Source organism: Gordionus sp. m RMFG-2023, chromosome 1, assembly GCF_954871325.1.
Source record: "Gordionus sp. m RMFG-2023 chromosome 1, tfGorSpeb1-WG-v2, whole genome shotgun sequence".
Classification (NCBI taxonomy): domain Eukaryota; kingdom Metazoa; phylum Nematomorpha; class Gordioida; order Chordodea; family Parachordodidae; genus Gordionus; species Gordionus sp. m RMFG-2023.
The window spans coordinates 18,657,301-18,676,125 of record NC_088775.1 but is presented as its reverse complement, the minus strand read 5'-3'; the positions used below and the strand labels follow the sequence as shown (position 1 = coordinate 18,676,125).

The window sequence follows — 18,825 nt, the reverse complement described above, 5'->3', positions numbered from 1 at the left end:
TAATAAATTAAGTTTTAAGTATATCATGATAAAATGTCGCGTTATCAAATGACTGAGTGATAAAGTGTCGCATGATAAAGTGTCGCTAGGCGATATTATTAATACTTTTGTAAATAGAGTTATTAAAATCAAATTTTGATTGTAAATATTCTAAAATTGTCCTAATAAAAATATTTGCTTCATTTAAAAATGTATTAATTAGAGTATTATTTGAACATTTTAATATAATAATTTTGACAATAGCGCCATTTTTAACTGTAGAGATGAACAGAGCTGTAGCATGATTTTGTGAATCTTTATTAATAAAGAATCTTCTGATTGCAACTGAATATTAACTGCATAAAATAGATTTCCTGCATGTGAAACTATTACCAAATATGCTTCTGCCATTTCAACCTAGGAAAAATTTTTCAAAATTTTAGGACAGCTTTTAAAACTTTATTTAAGAAGTATTTTTTAAGTTTTCGTAAAATTTTAAAATTCTATCTATGGCAGGTATTAATGATAACCACCTGATAGGTACATATCGCAACAACTCACACCATTCCAAGTCAGACCATTCCACCAACTCTTTTAATTCATTAACTCTTTTAGTTGATGCTAAATCGTTAAAACATTTCATCGCAATTATTTCGACATCTACAATTAATACATTCATTGCCTTCTTGCATGAATTATGTAATATATTTATCATATACAGCCAATTGGTATTAATTCATTATTGTGCTGCCTCAATGGGTATTTATACCCTTTGGTTTTTGTCAAGATCCACAGAGGCATTATCAGCGCATAAAGCTGACATTCAACTCATTGATAACCCTGAATCAGCTATATTTACCATTATGTGGTTGGCTATAACGTTGAATTTTTCACTATCCGAGGAAATTTTTTTAAACAGTTTTATTGAAATGCTCTTATTCTCGTTGAAATGGCGAAGGATCAAGGGAAATGTTTTAATATTTCCCTTATTAGATGCATCTGTTAGAATTGCACATGGATGCCCATATTTCAAATCGTCTAGAATTGCCTCTTGGACTCAGGTCCTAAAACATTTATGATAGCATTGCTCATTTTTGTTCTACCACAAGTAAAGTTTGCACTTATATTGGAGTCGTTAAATATTATGGGGAAAAGATTAGACCCACATTGTGATTATAGATAGCTTGTAATTGTTGATCTACATGATAGCTATATACGATTTCCGCAACTGTAGTTGCATCTGTATTATTTATTAATTTTGGAGAATATGTTTGTATTGCAATCGACGTACCTGTACTGCTACATGAATGAAATGATGTTGATTTATTATTGGATAAAAATAAAACAGGATAGAAAGAAATTTACAAACTAGACATGTTTTTCGAATAAATATTTAAAATTTATTTTAAAATTACTGTCTCTTAAAACAAAATTATTATTTATATATTAAAAACGTTTAAATGCTAAAAATAAATTGCTGGAGAAATTAAAAAATTGCGGTAGATTTTTGCGGGAGATTTCCATTTGCAGTAATTTTGCGGGAGTGAGATGTCTGCGTGTAAACTAAAAAATTACGGAAGTCTCCCGCTGATGGGGCATGGCAACCCTGTCCAGAGCACATATTTTATAATTATTTATATTTTATTATGAAATTTCAAATTAACCGAATCCTTCTAAGATATCGCATTTATAATTCGTACAGTAAACATTCCAAATCTGTAAAAGTCATTTAAAACCTGTAAAATATCATTTAGGGCCTAATTTATACATTAGATCTGCACGGCCTAAATTGATCACAGCCCATAATTTTTTTATCCTATCCAGCCCATAAAATTATTATGCATAAGTTGTTTTTCCCGGTCTTAATTTTTTTTTACGCTGACCTTTAATTTTCATATTTTACATGATGCTCGTTAAGTCTAAATAGTACATTACAGGTTTAAAACTGCATTTAACCCGGTAATATGCGATTTATTAACCGAGCAGCTATCTGCAAGGTGTAGCCGACTCCTTTCAGCTCGTTAAGATTTTTTGCCGGAGTTTCCCTGTCCGTTTAAACCTTTTATGCATTAGTACGTAGAGAATAGTTATTTCATTCTTTTAAAAATTTTATAAAAACAATTTTAAGGTATTTCAAACTTTACCGCCTCATTCGATGCTCGAAAAAATGGATGGTATATTACAATTTGCCGGAAATGTTTCCAAACTTTTTGTCAAGGAAATTAAAAGAAGAGCAGCCGTATATCCAGCTGGTATTTTTTTTATAAAATATTCAAATATTTATAATTAAATTAAAGCAATCATTTTTTTTCGGTAAGTGGGTATCTACTGCTGAGCCGTCATTTTAAATATATTCAAACCCTAACCCAGATCCCCGAAAAGGTTTGTTTCAGTCCAACATTGAGAAAAAATAATGATGGTTCAATAACTTGTTGCCAAAAAATTTACAGTAAATAGTTTTTTCGGATGTCAAAATTTCTTTATGTGAATTTTCTATATAATAAATTTTATCTTACCAATCATTCCGATAGTCAGGCGCTCGATTTAAATCGAACGTGAATTGGATTATAAAAAAATATCTTACCTGGGCGTTATTTTTAAAAATTACCTATCATAACTGGTGAGGCATAAAAATATGAAAGAAAAAAAGGTTCGGGTCCGCTTTATATACTCTTAAAAATAACAAAAAGACAAATAAGCTAAAATGGCTGTCAAAATGGCCCCTATAAGTTTGAAGCGAGAGATTAAAAAAAATATCAAAAATTTGACTTTTACAGATTAGATAGTTTTTTCTATTTATGTATTTAATATTAAATTAATATCATTATAAATTTTAGTAAATACCTTAATCAAATATTTAATATAATTATATAATTAATATTAAAATCATTTAATATAAATTTTAATAAATATATAATTGTAATATTTAACATAATATATTATTAATATAATATTTAAAGTAAATAAATTAATTTAATGTATAAATAAAAATATATAATTGTAATATTTAACAAAATATATTATTAATATAATATTTAAAGTAATTAAATTAATTTAATATAAATAAAAATATATAAATTGTATTAATATAAATTTTAGTAATATATAATTATATAATATGATTTAATTATAATGTAATAATTAATATTATTAACATAAATATTTTATATATTTATAATATTATTTATCTATTTAATATAATTTATTTATAATTCAATATTATATATAATACAATATGGTTAATATTACTAGGAACTCCATTATTAAAATTTTTATAGTAGAGATTTTTACTCATTATTCCTATAAATATCAGATTTACTCATATTTCAGTTTTATTTTAGATTTTTAATGATTAATGATTAATGGGAATATGTTGATCTCTTTTCCTACTAAGAACTCCATTAATAAAATTTTTATCGTAGAGATTTATACTTATTATTCCTATAAATATCAGATTTGCTCATATTTTAATTTTATTTTAAGATTTCTAATGATTAATGGGAATATGTTAATCTCTTTTCCTACTAGGAACTCCATTAAAAAATTTTTTATCGTTGAGATTTATACTTATTATTTCTATAAATATCAGATTTACTCATATTTTAATTTTTTTTTAGATTTCTAATGATTAATGGGAATATGTTGATCTCTTTTCCTACTAGGAACTCCATTAATAAAATTTTTATCGTAGAGATTTATACTTATTATTCCTATAAATATCAGATTTACTCATATTTTAATTTTTTTTTAGATTTCTAATGATTAATGGGAATATGTTGATCTCTTTTCCTACTAGGAACTCCATTAATAAAATTTTTATCGTAGAGATTTATACTTATTATTCCTATAAATATCAGATTTACTCATATTTTAATTTTTTTTTAGATTTCTAATGATTAATGGGAATATGTTGATCTCTTTTCCTACTAGGAACTCCATTAATAAAATTTTTATCGTTGAGATAAATACTTATTATTCCTATAAATATCAGATTTACTCATATTTTTTTTTTTTTAGATTTCTAATGATTAATGGGAATATGTTAATCTCTTTTCCTACTAGGAACTCTATTAATAAAATTTTTATCGTAGAGATTTATACTTATTATTCCTATAAATATCAGATTTGCTCATATTTTAATTTTATTTTAAGATTTCTAATGATTAATGGGAATATGTTAATCTCTTTTCCTACTAGGAACTCCATTAATAAAATTTTTATCGTTAAGATAAATACTTATTATTCCTATAAATATCAGATTTACTCATATTTAATTTTTTTTTTAGATTTCTAATGATTAATGGGAATATGTTAATCTCTTTTCCTACTAGGAACTCCATTAATAAAATTTTTATCGTAGAGATTTATACTTATTATTCCTATAAATTTCAGATTTACTCATATTTTAATTTTTTTTTTAGATTTCTAATGATTAATGGGAATATGTTGATCTCTTTTCCTACTAGGAACTCCATTAATAAAATTTTTATCGTAGAGATTTATACTTATTATTCCTATAAATATCAGATTTACTCATATTTTAATTTTTTTTCTAGATTTCTAATGATTAATGGGAATATGTTGATCTCTTTTCCTACTAGGAACTCCATTAATAAAATTTTAATCGTAGATTTATACTTATTATTCATATAAATATCAGATTTACTCATATTTTAATTTTTTTTAGATTTCTAATGATTAATGGGAATATGTTAATATCTTTTCCTACTAGGAACTCCATTAATAAAATTTTTATCAGTAGAGATTTATACTTATTATTTCTATAAATATCAGATTTACTCATATTTTAATTTTTTTTTAGATTTCTAATGATTAATGGGAATATGTTGATCTCTTTTCCTACTAGGAACTCCATTAATAAAATTTTTATTATCGAGATTTATACTTATTATTCCTATAAATATCAGATTTACTCATATTTTAATTTTTTTTTAGATTTCTAATGATTAATGGGAATATGTTAATCTCTTTTCCTACTAGGAACTCCATTAATAAAATTTTTATCGTTGAGATAAATACTTATTATTCCTATAAATATCAGATTTACTCATATTTAATTTTTTTTTAGATTTCTAATGATTAATGGGAATATGTTAATCTCTTTTCCTACTAGGAACTCCATTAATAAAATTTTTATCATAGGGATTTATACTTGTTATCCCTATAAATATGAGATTTATTTTGTTAGAGGTTTCTAGTTACTTATATTACTAGGAAATCTATTTATCATACATATTCTGATTACAAATATTGTTAAAAGGCTCGATTTGAGTCAAGTTTTTAAAAACGGCTAACTCAAATTTTCGCTAGCAAAATATTGATTAAGCCTCGAGATTTAGCTAATAGATGCCAAACCTTTATGCTACCTCTGAGCAAGGTCTGCTGGCTTGCCTAATATTTTTTCGAATAAAATATTGAGTTAGCCACTTATAAAAATCGGCTCAAATCGAGCCGTTTAACAACATTACTTATAAATAATATGATATAATGAATAAGCATGCATGTTGTAAGAATAATGAAATAAAAGCGTAACAATTTTATTATTACTTTTGCAATTATATCAATAGTATATATAAATATTATTATTGTGATTGATAAATATAAAATAATGATTGCAATTGTATAATAATGCTATATAAAATAATGATTGCAATTTATATATCAATAGTATATAAATTTATATTTATTGAGACTATATATTGATGAAGGTATATAAAATAAAGATTGCAATTTGCATATCAATTATAAAATTATATTTATTAAGACTGTATATTGATAGTGGTGTATAAAAATTTGTATATATTGCAATTGAATATTAATTGTATATAAAATGATGATTACAATTTGTATATCAATAGGTGGTATATAAAATAATGATTGCAATTTGTATTTCAATAGTAATATATAAAATTAGGGTAATTACCTTTTGCATATCAATATTATATAAAATGGTGTAAATTTGGCATAAAAAGCATTAAAAAATGAAAATTTTGACAGCATGATCATAATATTGATAAAGAGTGATGTGAATTTTTAGGTAAAAACCTAATAATTAATAAATATCTATGTATGCATATAATAGTTTTCTCTATTTTGAGAATATATATAATTATTAGAAAATAGTAGATTTTTATTAAATTTAGATTTTATAAATTTATATTGGGCATTTTGCTTTAAAAAAATTAATTGTTCCTGAATGGATTATAAATGATGCTAAGATTAAAATTTCCAGGTTAACAAGATAGCATATTTTAAATTTTCTTTGGTTGGTTGGAGTTCCTGAATGGATTATATCAAGTAATGCTAAGATTAAAATTTCCAGGTTAACAAGATAGCATATTTTAAATTTACTTTGGTTGGTTGGAGTTTCTGAATGGATTATATCAAGTGATGCTAAGATTAAAATTTCCAGGTTAACAAGATAGCATATTTTAAATTTACCTTGATTAGTTGGAGTTCCTGAATGGATTATATCAATTGATGCTAAGAAGAAAATTTCCAGGTTAACAAGATAGCATATTAGCAATATATTCTAAGAAGAAAATTTCCAGGTTAACAAGATAGCATATTAGCAATATATTCTAAGAAGAAAATTTCCAGGTTAACAAGATAGCATAATAGTAATATATTCTATAATTTACCTGGGTTGGTTATGGTCTCAAATGATGCTGGAGAAAATATTTTAGATAAACTTTCTAAGCAGGCAAGAGCTATAATATGATTATTTCATATAAGATTAATAAAAAATATACCAGTGCATTGTTTGGATACATTAAAGATATTGTTTTTAAATATCCCTTTACCCGCACATGATGGCTTGGTGCATTTGTAATACATAGTAGTATATAACTATCATATTTTCTAAAATGTGAAGGAATCATAAGGTAATATTTATATATAAAGTATATATTGATCAATCAGCTTGTTAAATTGAGCATACAAATTTTAAGCTTAAGCAAAATTTAGCAAAAAGTCACGCGACAAAACATCAAAACACAAAAAAAAAGTATATCATGCACCACGATACGAGAAAAAAATATATAAATAAAACTTTAAATAAATGATAATTTATTCATAATTTTTATAAAAAATTTACAAGTAGATCGATTTATTTAGGATTTACTTCCTTTTTTTTTAAACTGGGTATATCACCTATTATTCCGACGAACCTTTCTGCAACTTACTCAAACTCATCCAAATAATCTATATATATTTTTTAACAATCTCGAAAGAAAGAACGGAAATCATTTAGGTTTAAGTCCCCTTTTCACATGCTAGTTCCAGTAACTATATTTCGAAAAATAATTTTTACTGAATAATGAATGAATATTGCGAATAATGTTCATTTATATTTATAGTTTTATGAATATTATTTGTTGTTATTCATAAAATAAAAATATAAAATGAATATTTTTCAAACACTACTTGTAACATAAACAGATAGAACCTTTAGTCCAAAACACAAATTTACATTTTGATTTTCTAAACCACCATCTGATCAAAATGTAATTCTTAAGTAATTTTAAATCATCTAGTAGACCTTTCAAATCCTCAATATACACTCTTTATTACTATAATCTACATTTTAATTTCATCCATTATTTCAACCAACCAATAACTTATCCACTCTTTAATATGCATGCATACGTAATATTTGATCTAGGTGCATATTTTTCGCCCAAAATGAATCATTCCTTAATTACCTCGTTATATTTATCCTTTAAACTACGTCGAACACACCTTTATCGGAAAATTGGGCTTGAAGTTTCACTTGAGACTATCATACTTATTGAGATGATGAGTTGCTTCAGACATGTTGTTATTCTCGAAACTCCACTAAATTAATTTACAGGAACTATGTAAGACTTTTCCCCAAGTTGATTTTTATCTAAGTTTTTTCCATGAATTTTCTTCTTCTCCGTTATGTCCTACCTATGACCTTAATTTTCGATCATATCTTATAATAATTTTTACTTCAAGATGCACCTCAGCAATTTAATGCCCCTTGCCCGCTATATCATAATACTGCTTCTTTTATAGATATTACCTGATAACTTGTATAAGCCATGATAGTCTATTTGCTTATTATATTCGCTTAATTGATCATCTCCTCTACCATCTTTAGCTCCCAATGAAAAACTGCTCTCTTAATTTTAAACTTTCTAATAAATCTACCTTCAATCTTGTCTTCATATCCCATCTCTATATTCCTGTTAATTCTCTACCTTTAATATAATTTCTCTTGTTTCTCTTTCACGTTATTATGGGAATTTTTAAATTACTACCCGATTTCCCCCTCCTATGGTGGGTAATATTTTTATTTTTAGTCGTTTTAGTCGATATTCCAAAAACGGCGAAACTAAGTTTTTAGCCAAAAACTATCACATCAGCTTCTGAACTAGCTCTTTTTTATAAGCACCTTTCTCTTTTATAATTAATCTTAAATTTAGATGTCAAACTTAACGCCGTAATGTCTGCATATAAATTTTGAATTAATCACCACAAAAATGCCATTAGCCGCTATCACTCTTTATCTCTTATTATTTTACTTAACTACTAACTATTACCTTTTCAAATTTATTTCCTAGATGTATTGCCACTTTTATATGAGATGATGGGTGTTCTTTGCTTCTATCAATCCTGGCCATATAACCTTAATTTTATTCTGTTTCTTGTAATATATAAGGCGATATTTATAATTTTTTCGATAGATTAGAGAGTAGTGTTGATCGATTTAGCTGATAAAACTGTTAAATAATGATTTTAGCTAAAATTCTATTCCCTAAGCCTCAAAATGTTGGAAATAGATATCCAAACCTCTGCCATAGGTGGGCATAATTTCCAAGCTTGGGAAAATTACTTTTGGCTATCGAACAATCTTTTTATTTATGAAAAATTAGGATTTTACTGGAATTTATCTAATTGACACGCCAGCGAGACCATAGTTGAACCAAGATGACTAACAAATTTTGTTAATTTATTTTAATTTTAAAGAAATGGTAACAACAAAAAATCGATTATTTTATCATTTCAATCGATTTCAAGCTATTTTGCTAAAAAAAAATAATCATTACGTTACTTTATTTGGCATAATCTTTTGATATTTCATGTGATAATTATTTGATAGTATAAAAATACTAGGTCTTCATTTAATATATTATTTTTTCTATATTTTCTTATACCTAATAGTCAGCTCAGGGACTTATTTATTCTAATTTAATTAAAAGCCCTACGTTTATTGATTGATTTTGTCGTTATTTATAAAATATTTTTTAATGATTATGTTTTAATGGATGAAAGAAAAAAAAATAGGAAATAAGTACCAATTTTATTTTTGATAATTAACAATGTATTAAGATATAATTGGCCAAACTTAGAACAGTTCTTTTGAATAGATCGCTTTTGGAGGTAAATTAATATTTAAAAAGTAAAAATAGATTAATAAAATATTTTTACAGAAAATGCCAGCATGACTATCTTCAAATTTTTGATGAACGCATATTCCAACTCCACAATTGCCCCTCTTCAATTATGCAATGATGACGTCACGAATGAGACTCGCGAATCAAAGGATGCCAACTTCAGGAATGGCTGGAATTTATTATGCACTCTAGCCATTTTGGCTGACTGTTCAAATGATTCCCCCTTAAGTTCTAGTCGTTTCGCGATGGGGGTTAGAAGCAAAAAGGATGCGAAGGATCAATTTATTCGAAATGATAGCACCAATCTTTCACCATACGATTCAAATGATGGTAGCAATTGCCACGGTATTAACGGCAAACCTATATTAGATATTTTGTCTTCCACTGGCTTGCCCTCTACACTCGTGATGTGCGTTTCGCTTTTCGCCAATCTTCCTTTCTTAAGATCGGATTTTTCTGACCATATCAACAACATTCCAAAAGATCGTGATAGGGAAATGGTTATTACTAGTAATGACAGTTATGACGTGAGACAAGATGACATATTATTAGTCGATAATCTTCGTAGTGAAGGCCTAGATTTAAATTTAGATAATTCTAATAATAGCAATAATGTAAAGAACTTTTACCAACTGTTTCTGGAGAAATTCTCTAGTTTAACACTAATTTTATGTGGACACAGTTTGGGACTTGCGGAACTGATTGAGAAGTTTGTTTTATAAAAACAATTTTATTATAGCATTTAAAAATTATATTATATTTTACAACACATAGAGAAGATTGAGAAATCTAAATATACTTTTTTATAAATAGAGTACAATATTTAACTTATATAATTGTATAACGGATCATTCAATTCCATTCTGGTTTTTGCTTTAAAATTTTATAACGGTTTTGTTCTGATCCCGCGGTTTAAAGATTCATATTCAGGTCGAGTTTCTTCGTTTCGTTCCTGTTCCTTGTTTTTATAATTTTTGAATTTTTTTAATAAAAATTAATTAATAAAACATTGAATAAAAAAATAATAGAAGATTAATAATGTATAAATTTGTAATCTTAGAATTAATAAATAAAATATATTCCAATATTTGGCGGTTAAATTTTGTCCTCTGATCAGTTAGGATTAGTGTTGTTAAACGACTAGTTTTGAGTCGATTTTAAAAAACGGCTAACTCAATATTTTACCTAGAAAAATATTGTTTAAGCTTTGAGTTTTCGCTAATAAATGTCTAAACCTTTGTTCCTTCTACAAACAAAATCTTCAGCCTAATAGTATTTTGGATGAAATAATGAGTTAGCCATTTTTAAAATTCGGCTCAAAACGAAAATTGAAACTTAAAAATGCCCTCTATTCACAGGCATTTGCGTTTGTTAGCATAGTTACAGCAAATTTATAATATTTTGGCCTATATCTTTACACCTTCCTTATAATTTAAAATATTGACATATTATTTAAATTTATTTATATTAAAAGACTGAATTATGACTAAATGTGTCTAATAATTTAATATTAATTATTAAATTTAAAGGGTGAAACTATTTTTTTTTAAAATTTATATTTAGCGGGAAATTTAAATAAATAAATGGCATGCTTAATATTCCACAAGGAAAAAAAGTAAAATTTAAATTATATAAAATAAATATTTAAATTTTGCGAGTAAAAATTAATAAAATTTTAAAAACCGTTACGAGTCTTAAAACTCGAAAGTATTTATAACGGTTTATTCAGATTTCGCGGTTCAGTTTTACACTCTGATTGAGACCTTAAAAAAATTGATTCACAAAATTTTAAATAAATCAAAATAATTAAATTTAGAGACGACCTGAAGATACTATTTCAAGCTTTTACGTCCAACTTTTGGCCTAACCACTTAATCGCCTCAGACTGGCGGAATTTGGCAAACGAGGCCATTGGCTCAGCTTTGCGTCTTTATTCACCCCCAGACGCCCTTCTAAGATACTTACGCGCCACACGTTGCATAACAATTTGCCTCAACAATGTGGATCGTGATTTGGCTACTTACTGTTCTCGGCTCGCCCTTTCTAAATGTGATAGCGGTCATCTCATTTCTGACCCAGGTGCTATGGTTGACGCCTTAGCAAGCCTGGTATCGTACGTTGAACGCTTGGCCGAGTTTGAAGAGATTGCCAAATTTACCAACGCTAATGACGGCTTCCTGCAAGAGTTTCGGGCCGAGCGTGGCTATGCCCTACTCACTGATTTAGCCCTTGTCTATGAACTCGACACCTCATACCACGACGCTGCCGTTAATGCGACACTCCTCTTAACACGACTTTGCTCTCTCGCTCCCGATTACCGATCTGAACCGCCCCGTTTGCGTAATACGGCGGCATTCCAGGCCCTGTTCTCTATTTATTTGGAGGGGCATACAGACTTTTCTGCCTTACAAGCTTTAACTAGGATACGCGCCATCTTTGCTGCGGACATGAGGAACTATAGCTTTGTTCGCGAGAGCGTCAACCCCATGGCACGCGCTTGTGAACGCCTGCCGCTGTTTGGGGTTGCCGTCTGGGATGCCTACTTTGACGCGTTTGATACAATTATGACTACCACTACAACGGAATCTCCCACACTTTTCAAGGAGCTTGTTGCACTCGGTGTCACGCTCAAACAACTCTGCCTGGATCCTTCGGTGATAAAGATCAATGCAGACAATGACTACCGATTTGTTCGGCGTGTTTTCGAGTTCTTAGCTCGTGTGATCCGATACGATCCAAATATTTTTAAAGACGCCGTACGGGAAGCGGGGTTGCTTGACATTGCGGGCTCTCTCCTAAGACCACTGGCTTGTTCTAAAATTTCAACTCGTCACGACACCTTCATATCTGCTACAGATTTGCTTAGCCTGCTTATCGCTGGTAATAATACCCGAAACGCTGACCTGTTTCGTGAGTGCTCGGGCTATGTGACCTTTTTCAGCTCTGATGACGGTCCTCTCAATGATCCTGCATTAGCACCCCATTTTCTTTCTGTGATGCAACAATTGCTTCTGCATCCTGGAAGCGATGAGGACATGAAGAGGCTCACCCGACTTCTTCTAGCCTCTTCCTCTGACACTCAGTTAAAAATTCAAGTGCTCAAGACGTTGACCTTCGTGATGAAAGAAAGCCACCGATGTCGCTCCACCTTTCGGAAGGTCGGAGGTTTTGTTTCTCTGTTCTCGGCCCTCGTGTCTCTAGAAAACTGTTTTGCCCCTACTTTATCAATGCCCTGCCAAGAGCAATATCAAATGGTAAAGTTTACCACTGATAAAGATAAATATCGGATGCTCAAAGGTCTTCTTAGCCTTCTCACCGTTTCAATGCGTTACGAATTTGCGAATTCAAAGTTTTTCATTGCTGAAATTAAATACGAAAATTTTGTAGAAACTATTAAGGCTTTAGGCCCATTCACGCCTGGTCGCATTAGCCACCTCGGTGAAATTACAGAAATTTCTCAATCTGTCGACTTAGATGAGATAACTCAGAAGGATGTGCTAATGTTTTACGATACGTTCGATAAAATATTTTCTAGAACCGTAAATATTATTTCCAATGAGACCTCGATGATAGATTCGTCGAATAAAGAGTTTCAAGGTGTTCCACTAAATTTAATTCACGCCTGCTATATTTTACGTCACGTATACGATATAGGACTGGATTTGTACGAACGAAGCAATAATTGCTATCAGACATTTGCTTATGCTAGTCTGCAATCGACGTTATCCGTGACCTCGTTCGAAAATGCAATTATTGTACATCCTTTTGCGATCGCAATGCTGATGGAATTGATTTATTTTATTGATAGCGAGGTAGAACCGGCAAAGCTGGGGCTACAACAATATTTAATGGATATAATAAAATCGGTCATCAGAAGCGAACGAAATCAACAAATTATGTGCCAACAATCAGGTATGATGCGTTTGATAATGACCAAATTCGCCAGGCCGCTCAAGGACATTTACCAACCCTTGCACTCTCAGACTCAATTTATTTTTGAAAGATTAGCCACTCACGCTATCGTTCCTGAAGATTTAAAACAATTTCTCACGATACCCATGAACGTAACAGACGATGTCCATAAAGACTGCGAAGCGCTTAACACATCATTGCTAAACACGGTTAAGTGCTTAGTAACCATGACTACTCAATCTTCTCAAAACGGTTTCAATCATCATGACAATATGAACATAATATATGACTTCGATGCGTCTTTTATTGAGTTTAATATGAGCACGGAGGGTTTCGCTTGCGTTTATATACCGAGTTTAGCCCCTCAGACCAGCAATATCAATATTGCAATGACCGGAGTAACGATAGCCTCTGGAAATCCTCTGATTGGCGGAATAGGAATGGGAGAAAGAATTTTTCCTTCTCAGTCCGGGATCTCCTTCTCATCCTGGTTTAAGATTAAAGAATTTGGAGACATCTCATCTAATCACCCCATCAGACTTTTGACCCTTGTTAGAGATTTTTCTGACGAGCCCAAAAAATCGCAATCTAAAACAAATTTTTGCAATTATCATCAGCGAGTTTGCTTGTCCATGGGAATTCGCACTCACGATAAAGCTTTTTGGATTTCGACCAGAGACATACCGCTAGGTGTCACCGATCTCAATACCAATGTTACCGGTTCTCATACCCCTACGACTTTAACATTGGATTATATTCGTTTGGAACAAGCCGAGAATATTTCCGGAGTCACCAATACGCACTTAGATTCCTCATATAATTTTGCCCTTTTTACGGAGACATCAACTTGGTTCTCTGAAAATAACTGGAACCATATAGGAATATCCATAAATCGCTCCGTATTGAAAAATAATTCAGTGACCCTTTATTTAAATGGTATCTTAATTGGTACAAAAAAAATGAATTACATTATACAGTATCCTATGGGGTCCTCAAGCTCTAATTCATCCTCTCGATTTTTAAATTTATACGCCTTCATAGGAAGCCCCCCGATATTAAGAAAATTTTCGAAATTAACATGGCAGCAAGGGCCGGTTCACTTGTTCGAAGAATCAATGAGCCACGCACAAATATTTGCGATCTTCGTTAAAGGGCCCTCCTACATTGGAAATTATCTTGAAAGCGATGGGGTCAATTCTGTACAGTTAACGAAGATTTTATCAGCTAATAAAGATATAAAAATGGAAGATCTTAATTACCCCATCATACCCGAAGAAAAAATAATGCTAAGCTTGCATCCTGCCTCCTTTTCAACCATGACACTCTCAAATATCAAGAAGATTTTTAATAGAATTGACGCGAAATACATCGCGAAACAAATGAACATGTCGACTCATGATAATAACACACCTATAAAACTTTTAAATAATACAAGCGGCCATTTGTTTGGCTCGGCTCGTTCCATGGGTGGAATTATAATAGGTTACTTGGGTATTCGTACGTTTATCCCTAAACCAATGGCGTACACGCTTTTCTCCATTGGCGGGATCCCGCTCATACTAGGATTATTGGCCCTATCCAATTCTTCAGAAAGTTTTTACGCCTCGCTCAAGTCGCTGGTGGGTGTATTTCATAGCAATCCTCACGCAATGAGCCAAATGTCGACTATACGGGGCTACCAAATGATTGCTCTGTTTTTGAAACTTAAAAAAAACATATTAAATAATCATATCCTATATTTGATTTTTGGTTTAGTTGGCACAATAGACTCTCAACGGTTGACAGTTAAGATTACCAACGTCGAAGCATTCGAGGATATATTGTACGACTTTGAAGTGTGGCTTAATTTAAACGAGGAAGCTATACGTTTCTTATTTCAACACCACTTTGAATTAACCATGGATTCGACCGAGTCCTCTAGTAATATAGGTATCATGCAGAAAATGGATGGTATTTCTAAATATCTTTACTTTCTACATCGTCATTTAATCGATTCGCGAGATCGAATTGTAACCTTTAAATCATTTGACAGCTCATGTATCGAGTTAATTTTTAAAATATTGGCCCTAATGCTAAAGGAAGGAAATTTCTCGAAGAATTTGCTGAATTTTGGACAATTTATGACTACCTTAGTACCACATAAAGCAGCTGATGAGCATCTATTCTGTTATGATCACGAATCTGACTTGCCCACTTTGGATCACGTCAATGTCAAAAAAATAGGATTAAGAAATCTTTGTTTTGACATTCTGACCTCTCTTTGCTTTGATAATTTTGGAGCCAAGGACGAGGAAGTTTGTTCGAAAATCGAAAGCTCTCTAGGTTTAGATTGGTTTTTTAATTTTATGTTACCATATATCCACGAATCGACATTCATAAAATCGCTGAGACTTTTAGGAATAGTGATAGGTGCCAATTCATCCACCATTGACAATTTTGTAGATCAGGATCCCTCGAGTTTCGGCCATTGGTTGAATAACGCGCTATCCGTGCTTCAAAAAAGTCAGGCAATGTTATTAGGATACAATTTAACCTCCAAAAATCACGAAATTCCATCAGATGATCACCGTACGGTTAAAATGAATATTTTGGCAGGTCATAAATACTCATCCTTTTCATTTCTAATGACATTAATTCTCTCTCAAACTGATCGTGTTTCGTCCCCCATTTTCCTTATTCTTTTCGCGTGGATGCTCGGTCAGCCTATCCGACAAATTCCGACCTGCGAAAATAGATTAAATCTAGATATTATATGTAGGTACGTGTTTGGAGTGTCCCCCAACACCGCGACTTCATTAAACGAATCCGCCGAATCGAATCATGTTTCAGTAAACGAATACGTCGTATATCTTATTTTGAACCTCGTATCTCAAATGAACGCCGATTCTAGAATCCTGACGGTGCCAAACAAACGAGAGAGTTCGCCGCCATGCAATGTTGATGCTCAAACTACTCTTCAGCCCAATATTTCGTGTTTAATCCTTCAATTTTTTGTTTTTCTTTATCACAACTTTATCGAGTTTCAGAGTGTGTGTTTCCAAGAACCATTTTTATTGCATTTGAAAACCATACTGTTGGGCATATCGCCCGATTCATATCAAAATTTTGAGCGCGATTACGATGTCACGATTTCGCTTTTGGACCAAAATTCACAATCTAATAATTCGCGAAACGAAATAGTTATGATTAATAAACGCTCGAACGATGAATTGCCGGCACGCAAAGAATCTCATTTGAAACGGCTCGTTAAAGATTTTTTGAAATGCATCGTAGTTGACAGTTTTGACGAGTACCAATCTCCTAAAAACTACATATTAGATATGATACTCGAAAATCACCCATCCATTAATCGGGCATTATTTTGTAGGTTTCAAACTGATATTTTAACGACCACCATGGAGCATTTGGTAGCTGTCGATGCCGTTTTATCTTTCTCTGATAATTTGCCCAAATCCGAGGTTAGATCCTCTTCCCGCGTTTCGAATATCAACAAACAAATCAATATCACCTATTTTTCCTTGAAACTGGTGGACAAAATATGGCAGGGAATATATTTGGATTCTTCTGGCCCCGTATTTGATTTTATCATCAACCTGATTATCGAAGCCAAATGTAACAATTGGATCATAAATTACGAATGTTTATACGCTGCGATCAATAGATTAATTTTGTACCAATTGTCGCAGGATATTATAACGGATAAAGAACTAATAATGAATTGTTTGAGGAAAATTATTAACTATAAGTATTACATTTTCGCTAAAAACAGCAGTGTCACGATATCCGAATTCATAGCCGCGATGTGTTATTGTTTGTTTCGTATACACGAGGCATCCAATTTGCCCCCAAAATATTATGCCGATCCAGACTGGCACGTTTTGAATACCACCGCCAACACGACGGAAAACAATGTTAATACTATTAAAAATAACCCTCAATCGAGCGCGTTGGAACAGATTCGCGAAACGTCCCAAAAAGCCTGGGAAGAATTGTATTTACATAATAAATCAACCATTGAAAGCGTCTTCAGATTTAACGCCAGTACGAATCCATTTCTGTATCCGTCACTTTCCAATTTTAGGCCATTGCTTTACGAATCCTCTAAACGTTTTTGGGTGACGTACATCGAGAATGAGCAAAAAATGTCCTTGACTAGTTTAAGCGGGACGAATTCTCCTTTTTATTCAGCTTCTTTGATACCTTCCAATCTTCAACAAAAACTGGAAATCGGATTACAGAAAATAGGGAGTGGGTTCGGAAAGTCCACGAAATCCAAACCCAAGAAAGAAATCAATTTCAAAGTTGATAATTCATCCCTCGATCGAATAATCGATCATATAGGCGTTAACATATCTATAATATCGGATCTGGTAGATATGCAATATGATCATTTCTACCAAACTCAAGTTGTGCTCAGGAGGCAATACGCCATAGAGCAATGGAAGAAAATAGAGAAGGAGCTGATCAGAGAAAGAAGTTTATGGGGCTCGCAACAACCAGATCCTTTGGAAAAATGGATACTGGATTCTACCGAGGGTCCATGTAGAATGCGTAAAAAAATGACACAAAATCCAGATTTCTATGTTCATTATCCCTACATCGTATCACGTGATGCAGTAAATCATACTAACACTAAAAACAAGAAATTTAAAAGTTTGAAGCCCCCACTGAGTTTGGACAGCGAACTCTATTACAAGAGAAATAAGGTTAAACCAAAATTTGTTTTTCTGCGTGAACTTCTAGCAGAACATGTGAACGATATTTGCGAAAAAAATCGCAAGGGGAGGCAGCTAAATTCGTTAGATATATTTTGCTCAAAAAATCGCGTCGATAATGATTCGAATATTTCCACTATCAAGACGAATGCTGATAATGATCTCGATGCGAAAATAACCGAGAATTTGATGATCAGTGATGGAAATCTTTTGGATCCTGCCGATCAGTTCGAACGAGATATCCGGCGATTATCCATGAAATTTAGAAGATTATCTTCCGGGGCGGCTAATCGAAAAAAAAGAGAGGGAACTGATAAAATAATTAACGAACCCTTTTCTTTGCTTCTGGATTCGGATATCAAGGAAAATGTAGAGGATACGGATGACGTAGCCCGGAAAGCCGAAACTTTTTCGGAGCAGCTCATGAAAGATAAAATAGTTGATGATTATCAGTCAAATGTTAATATTGGATCCTTGGAGATCCTGAGCGAAGGATCGTCATCCATAGATAATGCAAAATTTACTCAAGGCACTGAAGTAATCGATTCCTCCGGAACATTAGCTCAAGCTTCATCCCCCTTGGTTTCGTCAATCATTCCCGATAATCAAGCTATTCTTAGATTAATAGAAGAAAAGGAAACGGTATATTTATGTATTAATAATTATTTTTGGTTCAAATATAAATGCCGTGTGTTTCATATAACCAGTCTCTCTTAACTTTTAAAGCAGCCATTATTAATTTTGGAAACCCTATTTACAATGAATGACACATTCTA

The 18,825-nt window shown here is 31.3% G+C and overlaps 1 protein-coding gene and 1 long non-coding RNA gene across 7 annotated transcripts in view; one reads left to right on the top strand and one right to left on the bottom strand.

Moving 5' to 3' along the window:
• LOC135931244 (WD repeat and FYVE domain-containing protein 3-like) overlaps positions 1–18,825 on the top strand; it is a 75,955-nt gene that overhangs the window by 11,811 nt on the left and 45,319 nt on the right. For all 5 annotated transcript variants that reach the window (XR_010572982.1, XM_065468220.1, XM_065468221.1 and 2 more), the window contains exons 3-5: positions 2,108–2,231; positions 9,459–10,131; positions 11,239–18,691. Coding sequence is in view for 4 of the 5 variants with exons in the window: in XM_065468220.1 (XP_065324292.1) it covers positions 2,108–2,231; positions 9,459–10,131; positions 11,239–18,691 (8,250 nt within the window). In the remaining variant the exon portion in view is untranslated. The remainder of the gene's footprint in view (positions 1–2,107; positions 2,232–9,458; positions 10,132–11,238; positions 18,692–18,825) is intronic.
• On the bottom strand, positions 5,622–6,955 carry LOC135931247 (uncharacterized). 2 transcript variants are annotated; one of them, XR_010572983.1, is made up of 5 exons: positions 6,753–6,955; positions 6,642–6,710; positions 6,442–6,581; positions 6,352–6,393; positions 5,622–6,303 (listed from the first exon to the last, which is right to left on the bottom strand). It is a non-coding gene; the product is annotated as an uncharacterized LOC135931247 (long non-coding RNA). The 2 variants fall into 2 exon arrangements; XR_010572984.1 differs by having other exon boundaries at positions 6,442–6,532.